Below are 22,617 nucleotides of genomic sequence, written 5' to 3'. Positions count from 1 at the left end.
TGCGCCACCTGTGTGTGAAATAGTGCCTACAATATCTAAATGTGTTACACAGACTCACAATAGTAAAGAACTATTCACTAGTGCTCTTCAAACGTGATCAATAGTGTAGAAACTTATTTGTGACAAAAAATATATACACTATACTAAAAGTTTTGGGGCGCCTGCCTTTACACGTGCATGAACTTTAATGGCAAACAGAAATGTTTTGAGAAGATTGAAGTCATTATAATAGTATGTTACATTTCAGCATTCAATTAGTCAAAGGAATATACACTATATTGTCAAAAGTATTGGGACGTCTGCTTTGAAACACACATGAACTTTAATGGCATCCCAGTCTTAGTTCATAGGGTTCAGTGATGAGTTGACCCATTGGATGAGGAAAAAGTTCTGGACAGCCGCACACAGTCAATGCCTTTATTAAAAAAAAAAAGGTAATAATCCAAGAAATACAAGCCACAAACAATGGAATACAGGAGCTGACGTATTTCACACTTTCTAAAGTGCTTATTCATAGCTATGAAGCATAACTAGCAGCTATGAATAAGCACTTTTGAAAGTGTGAAAAGCATCAGGTCCTGTATTCCGTTATTTGTTGTGGCTTGTATTTCTTGATTTCTTGGATTATTACCTTTTTTTTTTTAAATAAAAGCATTGACTTTGAGTGTGGCTGTCCAGAACTTTTTCCTCATCCAATTGCCTATGCTTAGCCTGCACTTGCTGTTCCCATTCTGCGGAGAGCTACATTTCCAGACACCCTTTCTAGAGCGGCATCTCCCTCCCCTATAGTCCATTAAAACATGGATAAGCAAGTTTGGGGTGGAGGAACTTGACTGGCCTGCACAGAGTTGTGACCTTAACCCAGTAGAACACCTTTTGAATGAATTAGCGCGGAGACTGTGAACCAGACCTTCTTGTCCAACATCAGTGCCCGACCTCACAAATGCGCTTCTGGAAGAATGGTCAAACATTCCGATAGACACACTCCTAAACCTTGTGGACAGCCTTCACAGAAGGGTTGAAGCTGTTATAGCTGCAAAAGGGTGGGCCAAATCAATATTGAACCCTACAGACTAAGACTGGAATGCCATTAAAGTTCATGTGTGTGTAAAGGCAGGCATCCTAATACTTTTGTTAATATAGTTTTTATAGAAATCAATGAAGTGAAACCTAGATATAGTGCATAAAACATTATTATACAAAAAACGTATAGTGGGTGATTAACTCATCTTCAACAGTGATGTGTGTAAAGAGTCCACTTTCTTAAAAGGAATTAATCTGTGTGCAGTATTAAATCATATGGTGTACTTCCACCTCCTTATAACAGCTCTATGCTCACAGAACTGTCACCTTAATACGTAATCAAGCAACATGATTAAAATTCCATAGGTGGTACTGTGTCCCTCGGATCAGCCTTATCCTAGTCCTCCTGAATAGGCTTTATTCCATCTATGGTGCTGGTCCATTTAAGGCACCGACAATTGCGCTCATTCGCCTGTTAAAACAAAGAAAAATAGCCTCCCATAGTGTAGTATTTAAAATGGTAACAATTTAATGGCTAGAATAACTCATAAATCAAAAACAATTAAAAAACACCTTTGTATAATCAATATACACAGCAAATGACGATCTCCGACATCACTTCCGGTCCAGGAAGCCCTACATGTTACGTCATGTCACGTGACTTCATCAGGGGAGTTATTTACTATTGTGAGTCTGTGCAACACTATTATTATTATTATTATTATACAGGATTTATATAGCGCCAACAGTTTGCGCAGCGCTTTACAACATGGGGCAGACAGTACACTTACAATACAAATCAATACAGGAGGGATCAGAGGGCCCTGCTCGTTAGAGCTTACAATCTAGAAGGGAGGGTCAAGTGGAGACAAAAAGGTAATAACTGTGGGGGATGAGCTGATGGGAAAAAAAAAAAAAGTACAGTTGTTAGGTGTGGGTAGGATAGGCTTCTCTGAAGAGAAGGGTTTTCAGGGATCTTCTGAAAGCTAATAAAGTAGGAGATAAGCGGACAGATTGGGGTAAGGAGTTCCATAGGATTGGAGAGGCTTTGGAAAAGGCCTGGAGGCGAGCATGGGAGGAGGTGACAAGGGAGCTAGAGAGCAGGAGGTCTTGAGAGGAACGAAGAAAGCGAGTAGGTTGGTATTTAGAGACTAAGCAAGTGATGTAGCTGGGGGCGAAATTGTGGATGGCTTTGTACGTAGTTGTTAGAATTTTGAATTTAATTCTTTGGCCGAGCGGAAGCCAGTGGAGGGATTGACATAGAGGAGTGGCAGACACAGAGCGACTGGTAAGGTGGATGAGTCTGGCAGCGGCATTCATAATGGTTTGAAGAGGTGATAGACTATGTAGAGGTAAGCCAATGAGAAGGGAGTTGCAGTAGTCAAGGCGAGAGATGACCAGCGAGTGAATTAAGAGCTTTGTTGTGTCATTGGTTAGAAAGGGGCGTATTTTGGAGATGTTGCGGAGGTTGAGGCGGCAGGATTTGGACAGTGATTGGATGTGTTGCTTGAAGGAGAGTTCAGAGTCTAGGACTACACCTAGAACCTTGAGATGTGGGGATGGGCTTATAGTTGTGCCATCGATTTTGACAGAGAGATCAGGGGAAGAGGCATAGGGGGGAGGGAAAATTAGAAGTTCGGTTTTGGCTAGATTGAGTTTAAGGAAATGGTGAGACATCCAGACTGATATATCTGAGAGTAAATTACTGATACGTGAGGAGACAGAGGGAGTGAGCTGAGGGGTAGAGAAATAGATTTGGGTGTCATCAGCGTAGATAATAATAATAATAATAATAATAATAATAATGTTACGTCATGTCACGTGACTTCATCAGGGGAGTTATTTACTATTGTGAGTCTGTGCAACACTACTCATAACACTTGATATAAATATAGATAGGCTTGTGAAATTAAAAAAAAGGAGTTTATGTACTGCATACTGTCATTACTGGTATTTGAGTAGAACTAAAGGCAAACTTTTTTTTTTTTCTTTTTGGATAGAGTAAGGGAGGATATAACCTCTGACATTTTTTTTTTTTTATTACCATCTGTGGTCCCATTGTGGAGATTTCCTGTCCCATAGCCAGAACAAGAAGTGAGAATCCCTCCAAAATTAAGAGAATCCCTGGTTGTCACCAGAACTAGTGTCTCCATGGGAATATTTCCCCTGTATTCCTGTTTTGGTGACATCCCAAAACTTAAAATGTTCTTTTATTTTCACTTTTAGTGATAAATAGAACAAATAAAAAGGTTTAATTCCCCTAGCTGGACCACAGATGGAAATAAAAACCTGACACGTGTTCTAATCCCTCTCCACTCTATCCAACACAAAAAAAATGTTTAGCCTTTAGTTATAGTTTAACCATGTTCAAATTTTAGCACGATACAATATCTGTCCTTAAAATCCTCAATTGCAGCATGTCTGCTAAATATGTGAAATAGTGAGGTTCCTCAGTCTAGAGGAATCAATGGGAAAATCCTTCTAAAGAATAGGATATTCAGATCCATTGTAAATAGCAGTGACCCCCATCCAGCAAATGTACAGGTGGTAATGTGTTTTATAACTGTGTGTTTGCAATGTCTCATAGTTACCATATATACTCGAGTATAAGTCGATCCGAGTATAAGTAGAGGCCCTAATTTACCACCAAAAAATGGGAAAAAAATTATTGACCCGAGTATAAGACGAGGGTGAGAAATGCAGCAGCTACTGTAAGTGGAAAAAGAGGGTCAACAATGCCCATCTGCAGCTGTATACCTCCCTGTGTCCTGTGCATGTGTCCTGTGCATGTGTCATGTGTCCTGTGTATATGTGCATGTGTCATGTACCTGTGTCCTGTGTATATGTGCACATGTCATGTGTCCTGTGTATATGTGCATGTGTCGTGTGCCTGTGTCCTGTGTATATGTGCATGTGTCATGTGTCCCATACCTGTGTCCTGTGTATATATGCATGTGTCATGTGTCCCGTACCTGTGTCCTGTGTATATGTGCATGTGTCATGTGTCCCGTACCTGTGTCCTGTGTATATATGCATGTGTCATGTGTCCCGTACCTGTGTCTGTGTATATGTGCATGTGTCAAGTACCTGTGTCCTGTGTATATGTGCATGTGTCCTGTACCTGTGTCATGTGTATATACGCATGTGTCATGTGTCCCGTACCTGTGTCCTGTGTATATGTGCATGTGTCATGTACCTGTGTCCTGTGTATATATGCATGTGTCATGTGTCCCGTACCTGTGTCCTGTGTATATGTGCATGTGTCATGTACCTGTGTATATGTGCATGTGTCATGTGTCCCGTACCTGTGTCCTGTGTATATATGCATGTGTCATGTGTCCCGTACCTGTATCCTGTGTATATGTGCATGTGTCATGTACCTGTGTCCTGTGTATATGTGCATGTGTCCTCTACCTGTGTCCTGTGTATATGTGCATGTGTCCTGTACCTGTGTCATGTGTATATGTGCATGTGTCATGTGTATATGTACCTGTGTCCTGTGTATGTGTCATGTGTATATGGTCCTGTGTATGTGTCTGTGTGCATGTGTCTGTGTGCATCCTACCTGTGTCCTGTGCATGCCTCTGTGTGCTGCTCTGCACCGATCAGCGTGTGCTATTCCTATTCGACGGTCATTCACTGTTCAAAAGTTGCGCCTCCTCGTCGTCCATGATAGGCAGAAAACTCCATTTCCCAGCAGTCAGCGGTCAGCCTATCACGGACATTCTCTCATCCTCATACCACAGACGAGGATGAGAGAATGTCTGTGATAGGCTGTACACTGACTGCCTATCACAGACGAGGAGGCGTGGCTTTTGAACTGTGGGAGCCGAGAGCCGCTGCCGAGTGCTATATAGCACACACTGGCCGCCGTCTGCCTGCATGACACGCTGATCATGTAGGCAGATGGCGTTGACTCGAGTATAAGTCAAGGGGGGCACTTTCAGCCCCATAAAAGGGGCTGAAAATTTTGACTTATACACGAGTATATACGGTAGTCACATTCAACTAGACATGCTCTGTAATGTTGAAAATGATTGGTTATTCATTCTTAAATTTACCTGAAGAAGTATGACAAGTCCAGTTAAATGTAACTAAAAACATTAAGATCTATGGTGAACAGCAGATAGTGGATGAATGTGAGAAGAATCAGTCATTCACTGCTAAAAAATACTTATTTTCAGTGTTAGAACCTGACTAAGTAAAAAAAAAAAAATCAGTGTGATCAAAGTGTGGTAATCAATAGCAACTAATAAAAATGTACTGATCTGCCTTCAATACAGAACACCCTGATGGACTGCTCATTGGCTGCTGGGTTACTGCACTTGTAAGGGGCAGGGTGTTGGTTCTTAGACACCTCCTCCATAATTCCCTCCTCATTGGTAGCCAAGCAAGGGTCACATGAGAGGCCTACCCCAGAGTAGGTTCTGCTGGGCTATGGTAGATATTTTGTTATAGGGTCTCTTTACTCCAAACTTTGCTTTGTGCCATCTCTATCAATGCCATGGGACAATACTCAACCTTAAGGTGGGCTTCCACACTTAGAGATGAATCTACACCATGCACACTGGCACTGCAACTGTTCTCCAGTTAACTCTTGATTCCCCGTGGCAATGTACACATTCTCTGTAATCTGCATTTAGGAGGGACACTGTCCACATCTGCATTTAGGAGGAACTCTGTCCACATTCACCTCTAAAGCATTTTGCACTACTACTCCCCAGTAGTGGAGTGGGCCCCGCCGTGCACTCTGTGTGGGCTCAACACATGCAATTCAACCTCTTCAACCCCCGTACCTCTGTAAAGGATGGGGCACCTTGTGGTGCAATCCACTCCTGTTGCTATGGGAGACTAGTGGAAGGAGTGTGTCATGTACCTGGTGGAGACTGAGCTGTAGAGAGGGCTTCTCTTGCACCTCCTGTCTAGCACCCCTGATAGAGATGACAGGGAGTGAAAGACACAGAGTGGCACAAGGGCCGATGTAGCAGGTGGCTCAGGATGGGTCTTGGCAGGAGCCCGATAGCTGCAGATTACCGGACAGGCACAGAGGACTGAAACTTCGTGTTGCTGGAACAGCAGGCTGAGTCGTGGTCGGTACAAAAGCCAGGAGATCATCAACAGCCGAGCAGAGCGGTTACTGGAACGTGAGACAGGATCAAAGACGGGATACAGGCCAGGTTCGTTACACAGTCGGGCAGCGCGGTACAGGAGCATGAAGCAGGGACAAGGTCAAAACACAAGCTGGGGTCACAGGAAGGCAGGCAGAAGTCAAAGAGGCATCTCAGATACAATCCGGGTCAAACACAGGAACACAGGAACAGATCAGATTCAGGTAACAGGTACTAGCTGAAAGACCACTCAGCAAGGCTCATGTGTCAGTGTTCAGCTTAAATAAACTATAAACCCAGACATGCACGTGTGCACCTGTGCGCGCACGTTGGCGCGCACCTGTGCGCGTGCATTGGCAGGTGCCTGAGCACGCCAATACAAGTCCTTTTTACACACACTGGTGTGCCCGTGCTTGTGTGCAGGTGCTCATCTGTTAGCCAGACTTCTCTTACAGAGTGCTGACAACATCTCCCTTGCAGATAGAGGTCATTTCACCTATAAAAGGTATATGCTATTGATAGGCTGCTTGTTACACTTTGGTTACTCTTGGCAACTACTTATGTCTTCACATTACTCCATTCTACCTTGCCTACGTACCCTAATGTGCTAAGACACATTGGTTAACTGTGTGTGTGCCGGTTACTTAGAAAACAACATCTTTATTTACTTCAGACCAGGCAAGAACAACGTTTTCAACACTTTACTTAATAAAAGTGCAAAAGTAGACAATCCACAAGTGCAAGGTATTATTGATCCTAATTTCCTAACTATAACTACAGCCTGGTGTGTGGCTCCAGCATACCTGCAAAAGTGCATTCCAGTATTGATATCATTTTTTTTTTGGCAATATTGCACTATATTGGCAATATTGCATTTCTTGGAGCGAACTGTTTTCTACATATGGAGTTTCCTAAGATGTTTTGATACCAAGATCTGGAAGTAGTTCTTTGTCTTCGCTTGGGACCTGGATGTCTCTACAGATGCATCAGCAGGATTTCTTATCTGACTATCTGATAAGTCTTGTTTGACCTTTGGGTCATTTCTGGAGGTGAGCGGCCAATTCATAAATATAACAGTCAATGTTTGGATTTATGTGTTGTCTGTTTTTAATTCTATCAAGTTACTCCTATGAGATTCTTATTTCTATATGAAGTAACTCCTACCAGTGGGCTTTAGTTAGACTTTTACTCACATTTATTTATTGGTATGTTTTTGGATACTTATCATGTTCATTTTTTAGGTATATTAATTCATGGCACATTATTGAATAAGCACACCACTCTTATTTCTTCCTTTTACATTTGATTACGTAGTTTTTTTGAGTACACTACCAAGTGGTTGCAGCTAATTCATGGTCACTATACATTTATTATATATGTATCTCATATATCACTGTAGATTGATGGTTTATATTTTTTAAAAACAAAATTACACATAGTAGCGCACAAGTTTATTTCTTTATAACAGTATTCATAGTCCTTCACAGGCTCTCTCTCATAAAAGTGTAAGTCTTTGGAGGTATACTTGTCAGGAACCATGAATCAGACTGAGACAGAAGTACAGTAAACATCACACTTTTTAATAAAATGGTAAAATGGTACAAACAGAGAAAACGTAGTCAAAACATAGCCAGGGTTCGGTAACCAGAGCGGGTAGTCGGAACAAGCCAGTGAAACAGGAATCCAGAGATCAGCGTAGTAGAGGCAGTAAACAGGATCCAGAAGGGAAGCCAACCAGGCAAAAGTCTTTAAAAGGAAAACACAGGAACGAGTATCCGGATATGTTGACCAGGCACAGAAGACAGACACAGGAGATCTGATCCAGGCAGTTTAAATAGCCAGCAGGGCTAGCTGACGAGCAGGAAATGAAGACCAGGTGAGTCACTGTGTATTGAATAGTACTGGCAATAAACCGACAGCTGAGCACAGAGCTCTGCGAAGGAAGGGTTGAGCTCAGCCATGCCTGACTGGTTTTCCTCCCAGTCCTTCCAACTGACGCTCTGCACCAGTCCTGCCTGACTGACACACTCACATGGAGATTTCCCAGGGCAAGGTTGGATGAAGACTTGGCATATCAAGGTCTTCAAGAGAGCACTGAAGGAAAAAACAAAAAAGTAGGGAAAGGGATAATGCCTATAAGTAAGTTTCCAAATTGGGTAATGTGTGTAGAAGCATATAATACGTCAAATCACATACCCATGGCTGGAAACTGAGCCAAATACCTGCGTATAGTATATATGTGAGCAGGGACGTTCCTCTAGACCATAGCATCTGTTTTCTTCAAGAGAGCACTGTTACAGCTGACAGTCTCACCCCTTGTCTGGTCCCTGCACCATGCTGATCTACTCACTGTCTCTACTTGCTCCTTCCCCCTGTCTCTCCGGCATGAATCCCTCCATCTGCCTACTGTGGTGGGATCTTTCCAGGCCAGCTTTCCTGAGCTGCCAGACTGAGGTAAAACTCTTCCCCGGCAGGGGCCCCTCAATGGCCACCGACAACCTCCCTCAGCACTAATTCTTCATCTTCCATCAAACTCCCCTGCTGGCATGGCTCATATCTATTTATGGGCTATCCCAGTTTCCTGCCAAGCCCACTCCCAGGGATTGGCTGAGAGGCCAGAAATATTCAAGGCAGCTCCTCCTCACCTCCACCCACTAGTTCTAGAAGGTTCTCCAAATTTCCACATACCAGGGGGAGGCACCAGAGAGCTGCCAGTATGAGTCATCCAGCTCTGGCCTCAAATAATAACCCTGACCCAGATTCAGGTTTATCCCAGAGCCAGACCTGCACTACATCTCTATTAGCACACACTAGAGGGCGGTACATTAGTCTTTTATTCCTGTTATATTCTTGTATTTTTCAGCATGTGTTTCTCATTTCTATTTTTCTCAATGGGTTTTGTTGCAGACATGTATCTAACAGATCCAGCTACAATTATCCTGTCCATTGCTACCTGTTTTTTTCTGGCAATTATTTTCTATGGACAGAAGAAGAAGGTTCATCCAAATTATCCTCCAGGACCTCCAACTTTGCCAATTATTGGAAATATGCACATGATAAATATGAAGAAACCATACCTGACATTTTATGAGGTAAGATCCTGACTATACCGATGCGTAACCAAACAATTCTCCACTTGAAACTAAAACATGGAGTGACATAACAATTTCCTCCCCTTCTACTATCTCCATGTAAAGCATAACTTTGGCCCACAGCTTAAATACACAGTTTACATACAAAGTTTAAAAAATGCACATAATGATTTTTAATGCAGAAAAACACAATATAACCTAATTGTTAGGATATAAAATTCACCATAGGCGATGCTTTAATCACTTCAGCCCCGGAAGATTTGGCTGCTCAATGACAAAAGCACTTTTTGCGATACGGCACTGCACTGCTTTAACTGACAATTGCGCGTGCGACGCTGTACCAAACAAAACTGACGTCCTTTTTTTCCCACAAATAGAGCTTTCTTTTTGTGGTATTTGATCATCTCTGCTGTTTTTTGCTCTATAAACAAAAAAAAGCATCAATTTTGAAAAAAACACAATATTTTGTACTTTTTGCTATAATAAATACCCCCAATTTTAAAAAAAAAAAGCAAATTTTTTTCTCAGTCTAGGCCCAATATGTATTCTTCTATATATTTTTGGTAATAAAAATCGCAATAAGCATATATTAATTGGTTTGCGCAAAAGTTATAGCGTCTACAAAATAGGGGATAGATTTATGGCAATTTTTTTTTTACTAGTAATGACAGCGATCTGCGATTTTTATCATGACTGCGACATGGAGGACACATCAGACACTTTTGACACATTTTTGGGACGATTGATAATTATACAGCGATCAGTGCTATAAAAATTCACTGATTACTGTATAAATGTCACTGGCAGGGAAGGGGTTAACACTAGGGGGCAATCAAGGAGTTAACTGTGTTCCCTGACTGTGTGTTCTAACTGTAGAGGGAGGGGACCGACTATAGGAGATGAGAGATCGTGGTTCCTAGCTATTAGGAACTCATGATCTGCATCTCCTCTCAGAACACACACACATCCCTGTTCTGCCTCTTGTGCCCGTGATCGTTCGTGGCCGGCGGTCATCTCGACCCCGCCGGTCACAAGCATCGGCACCCCCGCAGTGCAGCGGGTGCGTGCTTGCTATCCCGCTTAAAGGAGCCGACATACAGCAACGACGGCTCGCGAGATCGTGCCATCCTGCCGCAGTATAATGACGGTGGCTAGTTGGCAAGCGGTTAAAAGCCATTATAAGTTACCAGTTTCAAATTACACAGGAGGTCTGGTGCTAGAATTATTGCTCTCACTCTGATGTTCATGTTAATGCCTCACATATGTGGGTCAATCACCGGTCACATATGCATGCTGGACCTACATGTGCATTTGCACATGAGCATGGGGGGATGGGAACACTTTACATTTTTTAAAATTTTATAACCTATTTTATTTAAAAATCTTTTTTACACTGTCTCTATTTTTTTTTTTTGACAGGCCATCTTTACTGAGAGATCTGAGGTCTATTAGAACCCTGATCTCTCCTCTGCCCTCAAAAGCATCTTATCACACTGAGATTGGTTTGATCAGATGCTTTCACAGGTTGGTAAAGGCCTGTTTACATTAGACGGAAAGGCAGCAGAATGTGATGGGAGGGTGAAACCCCTTTTTATTGCATGTAAAAGTGATCCAGCAGCTATTTATACTCTTTGATTGCTTTTACTTTATTCAGCATCGCTAGCTGAAAAGAATGATACTGGCATACCTCCTAACTGTCCCTAATTTCGAGGGACTGTTCCTGATTTGGAACAATGTCCCTCTGTCCCTCTTTCTTCCTCATTTATCCCTCATTTTGGTCTGATCTATATAGTTGTATATAAAATTGCTACATTTGTAAATTTCAAAAGCCAATATAAAGAAATAGTAGTGGTAAAAAAAGCACTTGCGGGTTTAACTATTTTTTTGAGGGTATAATTCACCTTTAACCCTTTCACTGCCAGGCCCTGCTATTTTCTGAAAGCACATGATCAGTAGAATAAAAAAAAGGTGCTGCTGATTTTTTAGACCCCCCGGTATTTGCGCAAATGTTTATCAAACCAATATATTATAAAAATACACTAAAACCATTATTAGCAGATAAAAACACAGCAAATTTTACAAAATTCCTACTAAATATAAAAGCTTAAAGTGTATTGAGTTAATAAATAACAAATATTTGTAACTTTTAAAATTTTCTGCAAAATGGTGAAAATCGAACATACGCAAAAATGTAAATATGCAAATTTCTCTAAAAATCTGAAAGTTTTCATTTTTACCTTATAACTTTCAGAATTGCTGAAAGACCCCGAAAACTATATATTTTCTGAAAGCATATGATCGCTAAAATAAAAAGAAGGTGCTACTAATTTTTTAGACCCTGCGGTATTTGTGCAAATGTTTATCAAATCAACATATTCGCAAAAAAATACAGTAAAACCATTATTAGTAAATAAAAACACAACTAATTTTACAAAATTCCTGCTAAATCCCTAGTAAATATAAAAGCTTAACCTGTATGGAGTTAATAAATAACAAATATTTGTAAATTTTAAATGGAGCCTTTTTGCAAAATGGTGAAAATCGAACATACCCCAAAATTTTCCAAAAATCTGGAGGTTTTCATTTTTCACTTACAGCTTTCATAATTGGAAAAGGCCCATCAAACTAGACATTTTCTAAAAGACCTGTAGACATGACCTGTAGAATGAAAAAAAGTGCTACTGACTTTTTGGGCCCTGCAATAATTGCGCACATGTTCATCATATTGCTATTTTCACTAAAAATACACTAAAATCATTAATATTGCACATAAACACAATGTAACTTACAAAATACCCACTAAATTAGTACTAAAGCATCGTTCACATGTGGCATACTAAAGTGTACGCCTATGGAGGGCCATGTTTAACTGTACAGGGATACACAGGTGTTCCATGCATCCCCGTACAGGCAGTCCCATTTACTAAGTCAATTGGGATGCAACGGCTGCACAGGCATAGCTGCTGTTCCCAATCTGACATCCTTGGGGGCGTGGGTACATGTCCCCAAAAGCAGACAGTGTGAGCTCAGGGACATGCATGTGGACCTACATGGATGTAAAATTGGGAGCAACGGCTTTGTTCATGCAGGTGCTACAACCCAAATGACGTCAATGGGACGGCCTGCACAGAGATGCACGGAACACCTGTGCATCCCTGTAAAGGTACGCTGTGTATGCCCTGTGTGAACAAGGCCTTAGGCCCCTTTCACACAAGCACACCGATCGGGTCTGCCTGTCCGTATTTCAGGCGGGCCCAATCGGACCACCCATTGTTCTCTATGGAGAGGCTGATATAAATGGATATGTGTCCGTTTACACCCACCTGCATCCAATACAGTCCTCTAAAAACAGACGGATGGGGATTTCCCCATCCATCTAGCAGATAGGGTCGGATGGCATCCAATGGAAATGGACAGGCAGTCCGTTTCCATCCGACCGTCCCCATAGAGAACAGTGGGCTGTGTCCGTGTCCGCTCTGCATCTGTCATCTGCCTGCTCAACGGGGATCAGCAGACAGATCCCCCGCTGAGCAGGTGGATCTGCTTGACAGAGTACACTCCATGTGAAAGGGGTCTGACCAGGAGCAGCCAGTCCATTAGGGGTGCTGGGGCGCCACTCCCCTGCAGGGCGCCGGACTCATACGTTTGTATGAGTTTTTTTTTTCAAGTCACATGATTAGAGCCTGAGCATTGCACATTGAAACCCTCCCACCTGTGACAATAGAAAATTAATATTCACTATCGTCTTCCGGCTTCTCCTCCTGGCTAATCCGGGTGGATCGAGTTGGCCGGGAGGAGAAGCTGAGGTCTCCGATAGCCCCCCAAGCCCCAACTTCACCCACACCTGCACAGCTTCCCCTCCCCCCCTTGCCACTCGCCGCAATCCCCAGCCTGACAGATCACAGAGATCTGTGCAGGGAGAAGCTGCAGGCGAGGAAGGGGAAGGAGAGATGCAGCTCAGAGCGGCCATGTATCGGGAGTCTGGGGCAGTTGGGGGGTGATCTGACTGGTGGGTGGGACACATCTGTACCCCCCCCAAGCACCATGCAGCACCTGAAGCCGGCAGGAGTGGAAGAGGAGGCATGCTGGCTAATGATGGTGGCTGCAGGGAGCAGGTTTGGAGGGGGGTCAGATTGAGTGGAGGGTGGTAATTAGTGCTGGAGGGTAAGAAGGGAGGTGAAGGGAATAGGAGGGGAGAGTAGGGGGGCAGTGGGGGTGGAGAGGCAGGGGACAGGGAAGTGGCGGCATGGGTGGGGGGGCGGTTACATTAGGAGTTAGTAACTCTGATCAGCGGGTTGTAATGGGCTGATCAGAGTTATAGAATTGTTCAGCAGAGTCTTATAGGAGAGGGAGAAAAGAAGTCTATATGCCATACTGACTTGGCCACCTGCGGGCACTTCTGTAGGTTCGTACGACCTACGGACTTGGCAGTGAAACGGTTAAAGGGGCATGACAGGGGGTTGGTCCTACGCCTACATACTTTTGCTAATAGGTGTCCCTAGTTCCCATCTCAAAAAGTTGGGAGGTATGGATACTGGGGTCATGACTGCAGATGCAGCCATGGGCCCGATAAAGCCACTTCAACCCAAGGACGTACAATTATGTCCATCTGAGGGAGGAGGAAAAAGATGACACCACTTTTTGGACTTCAGTTAAGGATTACAGTGCAGTCATTTCCCTGCCCCCAGTCAGCTCAGTGGAGAATAAAGAAGCAGCATCACATGGATGATGTTTCTCGTATAGAGCCTGATGAGCTGATACTGCTGGCCCTCCTACTCCAAGTTTGAATGTTGTTGTACAAGAGATTAGAGTTATACAGATTGGGTGTAATTATTCTAGAGACACACAGCAATAAAAACTTATTTTTTATTGTTTATAAAGTTTCCTCTTTCAGAAGAACGCCTATACTTCCCCGTACTTGCGACAGATGGTGGACAAGACAGGACAGGACATAATCTGTCCAAGAGGGACACTTAGGGGTTGATTTACTAAAACCGGAGAGTGCAAAATCTGGTAGCCAATCAGCTTCTAACTTTGGCTTGTTCAATTAAGCTTTGACAAAAAAACCCTGGAAGCTGATTGCTTTCTATGCAGAGCTGCACCACATTTTGCATGCTCCCGTTTTAGTAAATCAACCCCATAGAGCCTTCCAATAGGAAGGTGCAGGTGGTTGAATGGGGCCACATAACGCTCCGAATATTAAGTAGACATACATGATTGTTTTCATTATCAATTACAATAGCAGAATCTGAAATAAATTATAACAAAAGCAGTTAATTCATTCATTTGTTTCATTCGGATGACAGGATAGAATAGTTTGGGCCTTTTGGTAATGTTTGAAGCATCCGAAATAACGCAACAACATAACGAATGATCCAAATTGATCCATTTTGTTTTTATTTTGCATTAACATTTTTATTATAATAAAAAATGCACATATATATTTAAAACATATTGCAATAAATACAGTAAGGTATAAAAGTGAAATAAGGTGATTACCTACTTATTGTGTTTGGGTTGGATGGAGGTGGATCCATCAGGATCTCTGAACCATAATGAATGAATCCAAAATAAATTTTGTTCTATTTGTTACTTTTAGATGCATGCATCAATATCGTCCAGTCAGCTCATTCCATTTGCCCTTGTGGGTTGGACTAGCAGGGATGACTCATGCCCTGTACACACGATCGGAAATTCGGCCAGCAAAAGACAGATGAGAGCTTTTGGTCAGAAAATGTGACTGTGTGTATGCTCCATCAGACTTTTGCTGGAGCAATTCCAGCCAGCAAAAGATTGAGAGCATGTTCTCAATTTTTCAGTCGGAAAAAGTTCCGATCGAAAATTCTGATCATCTGTACCAATTCCGCCACGCAAAATTCCTACGCATGCTCGGAAACAATTCGATGCATGCTCGGAAGCATTTTCTCGGCTCTTCATAGTGTTGTACGTCACTTTTGTGTGACCGTGTGTATGCAAGCCAAGCTTGAGCGGAATTCCGTCGGAAAAACCATCCAAGATTTTTCCAACGGAAATTCCGCTCATGTGTACGTGGCATTAGAGTGCATAAGTAATCTCCCAAAGTAACACATTTTGTGCTCTTTCACACAAGCATGTAAATAGGCAGTTGAGTTGTTTTTTAACACTTCCCGAGCGTCTATCAATGGCACTCAAACTTGTTACAATGGGCAATGGATGGTGGTGCTCACGCTACAGCATTAGCATTGCTGCGAGGCAAAAATAATGCTGCCTGCAGAGTTTAGCAAACGTTGATGCTTTTCCACAGCCTCCACTAACTTATATTGAAAAACACCACAACTGCACCTTAAGTGCACTGTAAACACACCCATGGTGTTTACAATGCGTTTACGGTACTGTTGTAAAGTGTCAAAAGTGATTTTTTTCCCATTCTAGCCTTTAAAAAAAAAAAACAACACAATACAGGGCGTTTGAGAAATGTTGCCTGATGCAACATGAATGCCTATACAACACATCCTAAATGCTCATTAACGCTATAGCCACATTAAGTCTTAAAGCAGCCTAAAAGCGCATTAACGCAAGTGTGAAAGAGCCCACATTAAAACAAATATAGCCAAGCTTTCAAAATAACTTCCAAAAAAGGCATATTGATTCAGAACAGCGAATATACAAACAAATCCAAATATAAGAAACAAATTTCAAAAATGAACTATTCTAACATAACAGATATGACAAAACAAAATAATTAACTTAACGAATGTATCCGAATTGAAAAAAAAAACAAATGCTTTCATTGTAAACATGTCTAACATTTCACCTTCAGGAACATGTTACATGTTCCATCAGTTTTTAGAGTGGAACATGTTAGGGCTCTTTCACACGGGCTTTCCGATCAGGTCTGCCTGTCAGTTTTTCTGGCAGACCTGATCGGAATTTCCAGTCTCAGACACATGTCTGGCAGATCAGATAGGATGAAAAAGGACAGGCAGTCTGTTTACATCCGATTTCCCCAAAGAGGAGAGCGGGACTGTGTACGTAACCGCTCTGCACAGCGGAGCAGACAGGACCTGTCATCCGCCTGCAAAGCGGGGATCAGTGGAGCGATCAGTGTAAAACTACTTGTCCGTACGGTGTACAGTGCCTTGAAAAAATATTCATACTCCTTGAAATTTTCCACATTTTGTCATGTTACAGCCGAAAACGTTAATGTAATTTATTGGGAATTTATGTGATAGACCAACACAAAGCGGCACGTAATTGCGAAGTGGAAGGAAAATGATAAATTGTTTTCCAAATGTTTTACAAATAAATATGTGAAAATTGTGGTGTGCATTTGCATTCAACCTCCTTTACTCTGAAACCCCCAACTAAAATCTAGTGGAACCAATTGCCTTCAGAAGTCTCCTAATTAGTAAATAAAGTCCACCTGTGTGTCATTTAATCTCAGTACGAATACAGGTTTATTAGAGAACCTTAGTGAACAAAACATCATGAAGGCCAAGGAACACACCAGACAGGTCAGGGATAAAGTTGTGGAGAAGTTTAAAGCAGGGTTAGGTTATAAAAAAAAATAGAAAGTTTTGAACATCTCATGGAGCACTGTTCAATGCATCATCCGAAAAGGGAAAGAGTATGGCACAGCTGCAAACCTACCAAGACATGACCGTCCACCTAAACTGACAGGCTGGGAAAGAAGAGCACTAATCAGAGAAGCAGCCAAGAAGCCCATGGTAACTCTGGAGGAGCTGCAGAGATCCACAGCTCAGGTGGGAGAATCTGTCCACAGGACAACTATTAGTCGTGCACTCCACAAATCTGCCCTTTATTGAAGAGTGGCAAGAAGAAAGCCATTGTTGAAAGAAAGCCATAAGAATTCTTGTTTGCAGTTTGTGAGAGCCATGTGGAGGACACCGCAAACATGTAGAAGAAGGTGCTCTGGTCAGATGAGACCAAAATCAAACTTTTTGGCCTAAAAGCAAAATGCTATGTGTGGCGGAAAATGAACACTGTACATCACCCTGAACACGCCATCCCCACCATGAAACATTGTGATGTTAGCATCATGTTGTGGGAATGCTTTTCTTAAGCAGGGACAGGGAAGCTGGTCAGAAGTGATGAGAAGATGGATGGAGCCTAAAACCAAAACACTATGTGTGTAGAAAACTAACACTGCACACCACTCTAAACACACCATCCCCACCGTGAAACATGGGATGGGAAGATGGGAAGATGGATGGAGCCAAATACAGGGCAATTTTAGAAGAAAACCTGTTAGAGTCTGCTAAAGACTTGAGACTGGGACAGAGGTTCACCTTCCAGCAGGATAACGACCCTAAACATACAGCCAGATCTACAATGGAATGGTTTAGATTAACGCATATTCATGTGTTAGAATGGCCAAGCAAAGTCCAGACCTAAATCCAATTGATAATCTGTGGTAAGACTGCTGTATCTGTGGCAAGAAATTGCTGTTCACAGATGCTATCCATCCAGTCTGACAGAGCTTGAGCTATTTTGCAAAGAAGAATAGGCAAAAATGTCACTCTCTAGATGTGCAAAGCTGGTAGAGACATCTACAAAAAAGACTAGCAGCTGTAATTGCAGTGAAAGGTGATTCTACAAAGGCTGAATACAAATGCACACCACACTTTTTACATATTTCTTTGTAAAACATTTCGAAAACCGTTTATCATTTTCCTTCCACTTCACAATTACAGTATATGCCACTTTGTGTTGGTTTATCACATAAAATCCCAATAAAATACATTTATGTTTTTGGTTGTAACATGACAAAATGTAGAAAAATTCAAGGGGTATGAATATTTTTCAAGGCACTGTATGGGAGACAGCTTACACTTACAGTCTGCAGGAGTCCTGCATGGCACCAGCGATCTACTGATCTCTGGTGCAATGCTTTCCAGCCTCCTAAAGTTTAGTTAATGCATATTTTTTTCCTGTGCATTATTATTTTTTTCTTTAAAGTTTAACTTTTTTTTAACCACTTGCCGACCATATCACTTAGATATACGGTGACAAGGCAGCTCTACTGCACTGGATCACATACCTAGTATGAGAACAGAGAAAAGCTACTCAGTCCACAGCCCCAGAGGATTTGGAACCCTCCTTGATGAGGAAAGAACAATATCTCTAGGGCTTAATACTCTTTATCATCTCCCCAGCCACCTTCTGGACACTCCCCCCCCCCCATGAATTGACGAGGCCATAATATGTTCTGGAAACTTCTTTCAGAAGTAGCAGGAAGCAGTCAACTTCCCAGCTTATGAAACCATTAACAGACCAGAACAATCAATCACTGCTTCCCTGACTACAAAAAAATAATTTGCCCAGCATCCTACACTAGGAGGGTGCTACACCTAGGTTGACACTTCATCCCTTTAAAACTGAACACATATAAATTACACAGGTTCTGTGGCTGATTAAGGTGGTAATTAAACTCACTCAGTGCCTTATCTGCATGAAATTAGCCTCAGAATCTGTGTAATTCATATGTGTTTGGGTTTAAAGGGATAAGGTGGCAACCCTGTGCCACACACCAATCTCTTTTGCCAAAAAATATCCCAAATGAAACATCCCATCCTAGCACTGATGAGAGAAATTGGGAGCTTATGTTTAGGCAATTTCAGCAAAATGCAGAGGCTAAATTCAAGAAAATGTCAGCAAATACAAAAGTTATAATTTTGCAGCAAGTTCTGTTTTGAAAGAACCAATTCAACGAATGAGGGCTAGCTGTATTATGACTGCTGGTGATACACAGAGTATAGATTAGCGCAGACATTATATACCTTGTGGGAAATGAGGGAGGGCAGGTGTTACTAAACCTACTAAGAGGATTAGACATCACTATCTTAAACCTAAACAATAACATGTCAAAATCACAAATTTTTTCACCTTTGTAAAATGTCAAATCCTAAGAAAAAAAAATGTTTGTAATGTATATTATATATACATTACAGACTTGTTAAATGGCACACCCAAAACAGATTTTTAATTTATGCTTCACTGGCTTCTTACATATCTTAGGGCATGTTTGTACTTTTGTACTTGGAACTGCCTACATATTTGTTTAGCACATTATGGTGCATTTAAATGCATTATTAACGCACACTAAAATTTTATACTTGTTATGTGACTGTTTTTCTTATGCATTTTGTTTTACTTAGTGAGAAAGAGGTTATGCCTTTTTTTGTGTTTTTGATGTGGTTAAATTGTTCAAAAGTTCATGATGCATAAGTTTTTGTTTCCTGCCATTCTTTTCTAATGGAGTTTCAAATTAAAATCACAGTCAAAATGCAATATGAACTGTAATAAAAAAAAAGGAACGCACTGGGGGAGATTTTATCAAAACTGGAGTTGACAGAATCTGGAGCAGCTTTGCGTGGCAAATCATTTTTTTTTCTGGGATCACTTTGCTGGGGTCCTTTCTTTAACCAGTTCAGCCCCGGAAAGTTTTACCCACTTCCTGACCAGGCCATTTTTTGCGATACGGCAATGCATCGCGTTAACTGACAATTGCGCGGTCATGTGACGCTGTACCCAAATAAAATTGATGTCCTTTTTTCCCCACAAATAGAGCTTTCTTTTGGTGGTATTTGATCACCTCTGCGGTTTTTATTTTTGCGCTATAAAACAAAGAAAGACTGACAATTTTGCAAAATAAAAAAAAACAATATTTTTTACTTTGTGCTATATTACATATCCAAAAAAAAAATGTAAAAAATCTAATTTCTTCATCAATTTAGGTCAATATGTATTCTGCTACATATTTTTGATAAACAAAATCCCAAAAAGTGTTTATTGATTGGTTTGCACAAAAGTTATAGCGTCTACAAACTACGGGATAGATTTAGGGACTTTTATTTACTTTTATTTTTTTTACTAGTAATGGCTGTGATCTGCAATTTTTAGCGGGACTGCGACAATGCGGCGGACAAATCTGACCCTAAGTGACACTTTTTGGTGACCAGTGACACCAATACAGTGATCAGTGCTATAAAAATGCATTGATCACTGTATAAATGGCACTGGCAGGGAAGGGGTTAACACTGGGGGGAGATCAAGGGGTTTAAATGTGTTCCCAGGGAGGTGTTTCTAGCTGTAGGGGGTTACACTGGAGAAAAGGCACGATCGTGATTCAGCTTAGCTGAAACACGATCTCTCACTTTTCCTCACTGACAGATCAGCGGTGTGCTTTGTTTACATCAGCACACTGCTGATCCGTCTCTCCTGTGTGCGATCGGCGGGTCACTGCAGCCATCATGGACCTGCTGATTGGCTCCCGCTGTGTCAAATCACAGCCGGAGCGGCGCACCCCCTAAACCGCGTGCACAAAATCACGTACAGGTACGTGATTTTGCGCACCCGGGCCGCCCAGATGCAGTAAATGTACATGGGGCAGTCCGAGAGCAGTTAAAGGAGAAGTACAGCCAAAGCTCGTTTGGCTGTACTTTTCCTATGAATTACAGGAGTGCAGTTCGTTTTGCACTCCTGTGACCCATTTTCAGCAGAGGGCGGACTGAAGTCCGCTCTCTGGTGAAATCACAGAGTCGGTCCAGGCTCACGTCCACAGAGTTGGGTTCCGCCCAGATCCCTGGACCGACACCCACTGAGAGGGTGAGCAGGCCAATCCCGCCTCCTCCACAGCTCAGTGCTCCAGTGAGCAAGGAGGGGGTAGAGCAGAGAGCTGTGAGCACTGAGCGATCAGCAGTGTTTGATCACTCGGTTCTCAGTGTAGAGGCGCCAGGGGAAAGATGGAGCATCAGACCGATGTTGCATCGACCTAGGTAAGTATGACTCTGAAAAAAACAAAAACCCATGCTTCTCTTTTAAGTGATTCTTTCTCTAAGTGATTCTTTATACAAGTGATATGCCCTGCAAGCTCTGCACTGAATATTAATTTACTATTGTCACAGGAGGGTGGCAGTGAAGCGAACATACAAAGCAAACTGCATTGAAAAGCATCAAACAGGCTGCAGGTGACCCTGTCTCTCTATTCAGTTCTCCTCCTACTCTGTAATATGCACTCTCTATCACTCCTTCTGGCAGTTGTGTCTCTCCTTAAACTCTCTTTCCTTCATCCCTTTTCTCCACCCCACAGCTTACAATATGTACTGTATATGACCCTCCTTTCTGTCCTCTCCCTATTACTGCACTCATCAACTCCTGCTAATTCTACAACCAAATGCTGATAAAACCTACAGGACACAGGGGCATGTCCCGTCATATAAATCGCACTCCCACATTACCTCCCCCACCCTTCTGTTTCTTTTAACCTCTGATGACATATCCCCAAACCCTTGACCCATACTGTATAATTTCACTGTGCCCAATGCTCCCACCTCCCTACACCCTCTGGCAGCAGCTACAATCCACAGAACTTAATTTCCGTTCCTCTTCTTCCCAAAACCAGCCTCCCCTTCTCCTGTGCCCTCTGTAATGCCCACTCTGTCTGTAACAAACTCACCTCCCTCCCATGACCTCTTTATCACAAATTCCTGCTTCTCCTGCTTCCCTCTCCCATGGTGGCCTTCTTCGAACTCACTCCCCAGACCCAGTGGAAGGGAGATGGAATGGAAATCCTTCTAGCTCCACGCAGCACCTATCAGGTACTTCACCCACCTCCCACTCTGACACTCTACTCTTTTGAGACACATTGTATTTGTCTATTTTCTCCAGTTGTTTTAAGAATTGCTGCCAGTTACCAGCCCCCTGGACTGGTATCAACCTTCCTTGGTAACTTGGCTACCTTACTTCTCTCTTCTGAAATCCCCACAATCATTCTTGGTGCCTTCAACATTCCTGGTATTGCTAATACTACTGCAGCTACTTCTAAACTTCTCAGTCTAACCTCCTCTCTTCACCTGAAGCAAAAGATACCGACTCCTACTCTCTCCAGTGGCAACATCCTTGACCTTGTATTCTCCTATCTATGCACACCATGCAACCTCTTCAACAATCCACTCCCACTCTCTGATCACCACCGTTTTGCTCTCTCTCCCTTCAACCGCCTGACAGTTACCCATAGAAACCTTTGCCACCTCAACCCTTCTCTTCTTTACTCTGCTACTGACCACCTCTATGACAAAATCTCACCCCTGTCTATTCGCTGTCTACAACAGCTCACTGTAATCCTCCATAGACAAGCTTTCCCACCTCACTACACACAGAATTGGGCCCCGACAGATGACACCAGAAGTCTCAGAAAATGTAGCTACGTTCTTGAGCTAGAAAGACCTCAACCAATATAAATTTACCCTCCAAAAATACTACTCCTGCCTCCTCACTGCCAAGCGGACTTATTTTATCACTCTCATTCACACCTTCTCATCCCATCAACTAGTCTCTACCTTAAACTCTCTACTTCGTCCTCCACTGCCTCCTCCCAGTAACTGACTTACTGC

General features: G+C 42.4%; 1 protein-coding gene across 1 annotated transcript in view; it reads left to right on the top strand.

Annotated features, from left to right (window-relative positions):
- Positions 1-22,617, top strand: part of LOC141139171 (cytochrome P450 2K1-like) — a 69,664-nt gene that overhangs the window by 3,611 nt on the left and 43,436 nt on the right. The window contains exon 2 of the mRNA XM_073625071.1: positions 9,039-9,223. Within this exon, the coding sequence (XP_073481172.1) occupies positions 9,041-9,223 (183 nt within the window). The 5' untranslated portion in view covers positions 9,039-9,040. The remainder of the gene's footprint in view (positions 1-9,038; positions 9,224-22,617) is intronic.

Source organism: Aquarana catesbeiana, linkage group LG04 (genome assembly GCF_042186555.1).
Source record: "Aquarana catesbeiana isolate 2022-GZ linkage group LG04, ASM4218655v1, whole genome shotgun sequence".
In the NCBI taxonomy this organism is placed as follows: Eukaryota; Metazoa; Chordata; class Amphibia; order Anura; family Ranidae; genus Aquarana; species Aquarana catesbeiana.
The sequence above is the reverse complement of the archived record's forward strand: the minus strand, read 5'-3'. Positions and strand labels throughout refer to the sequence as shown.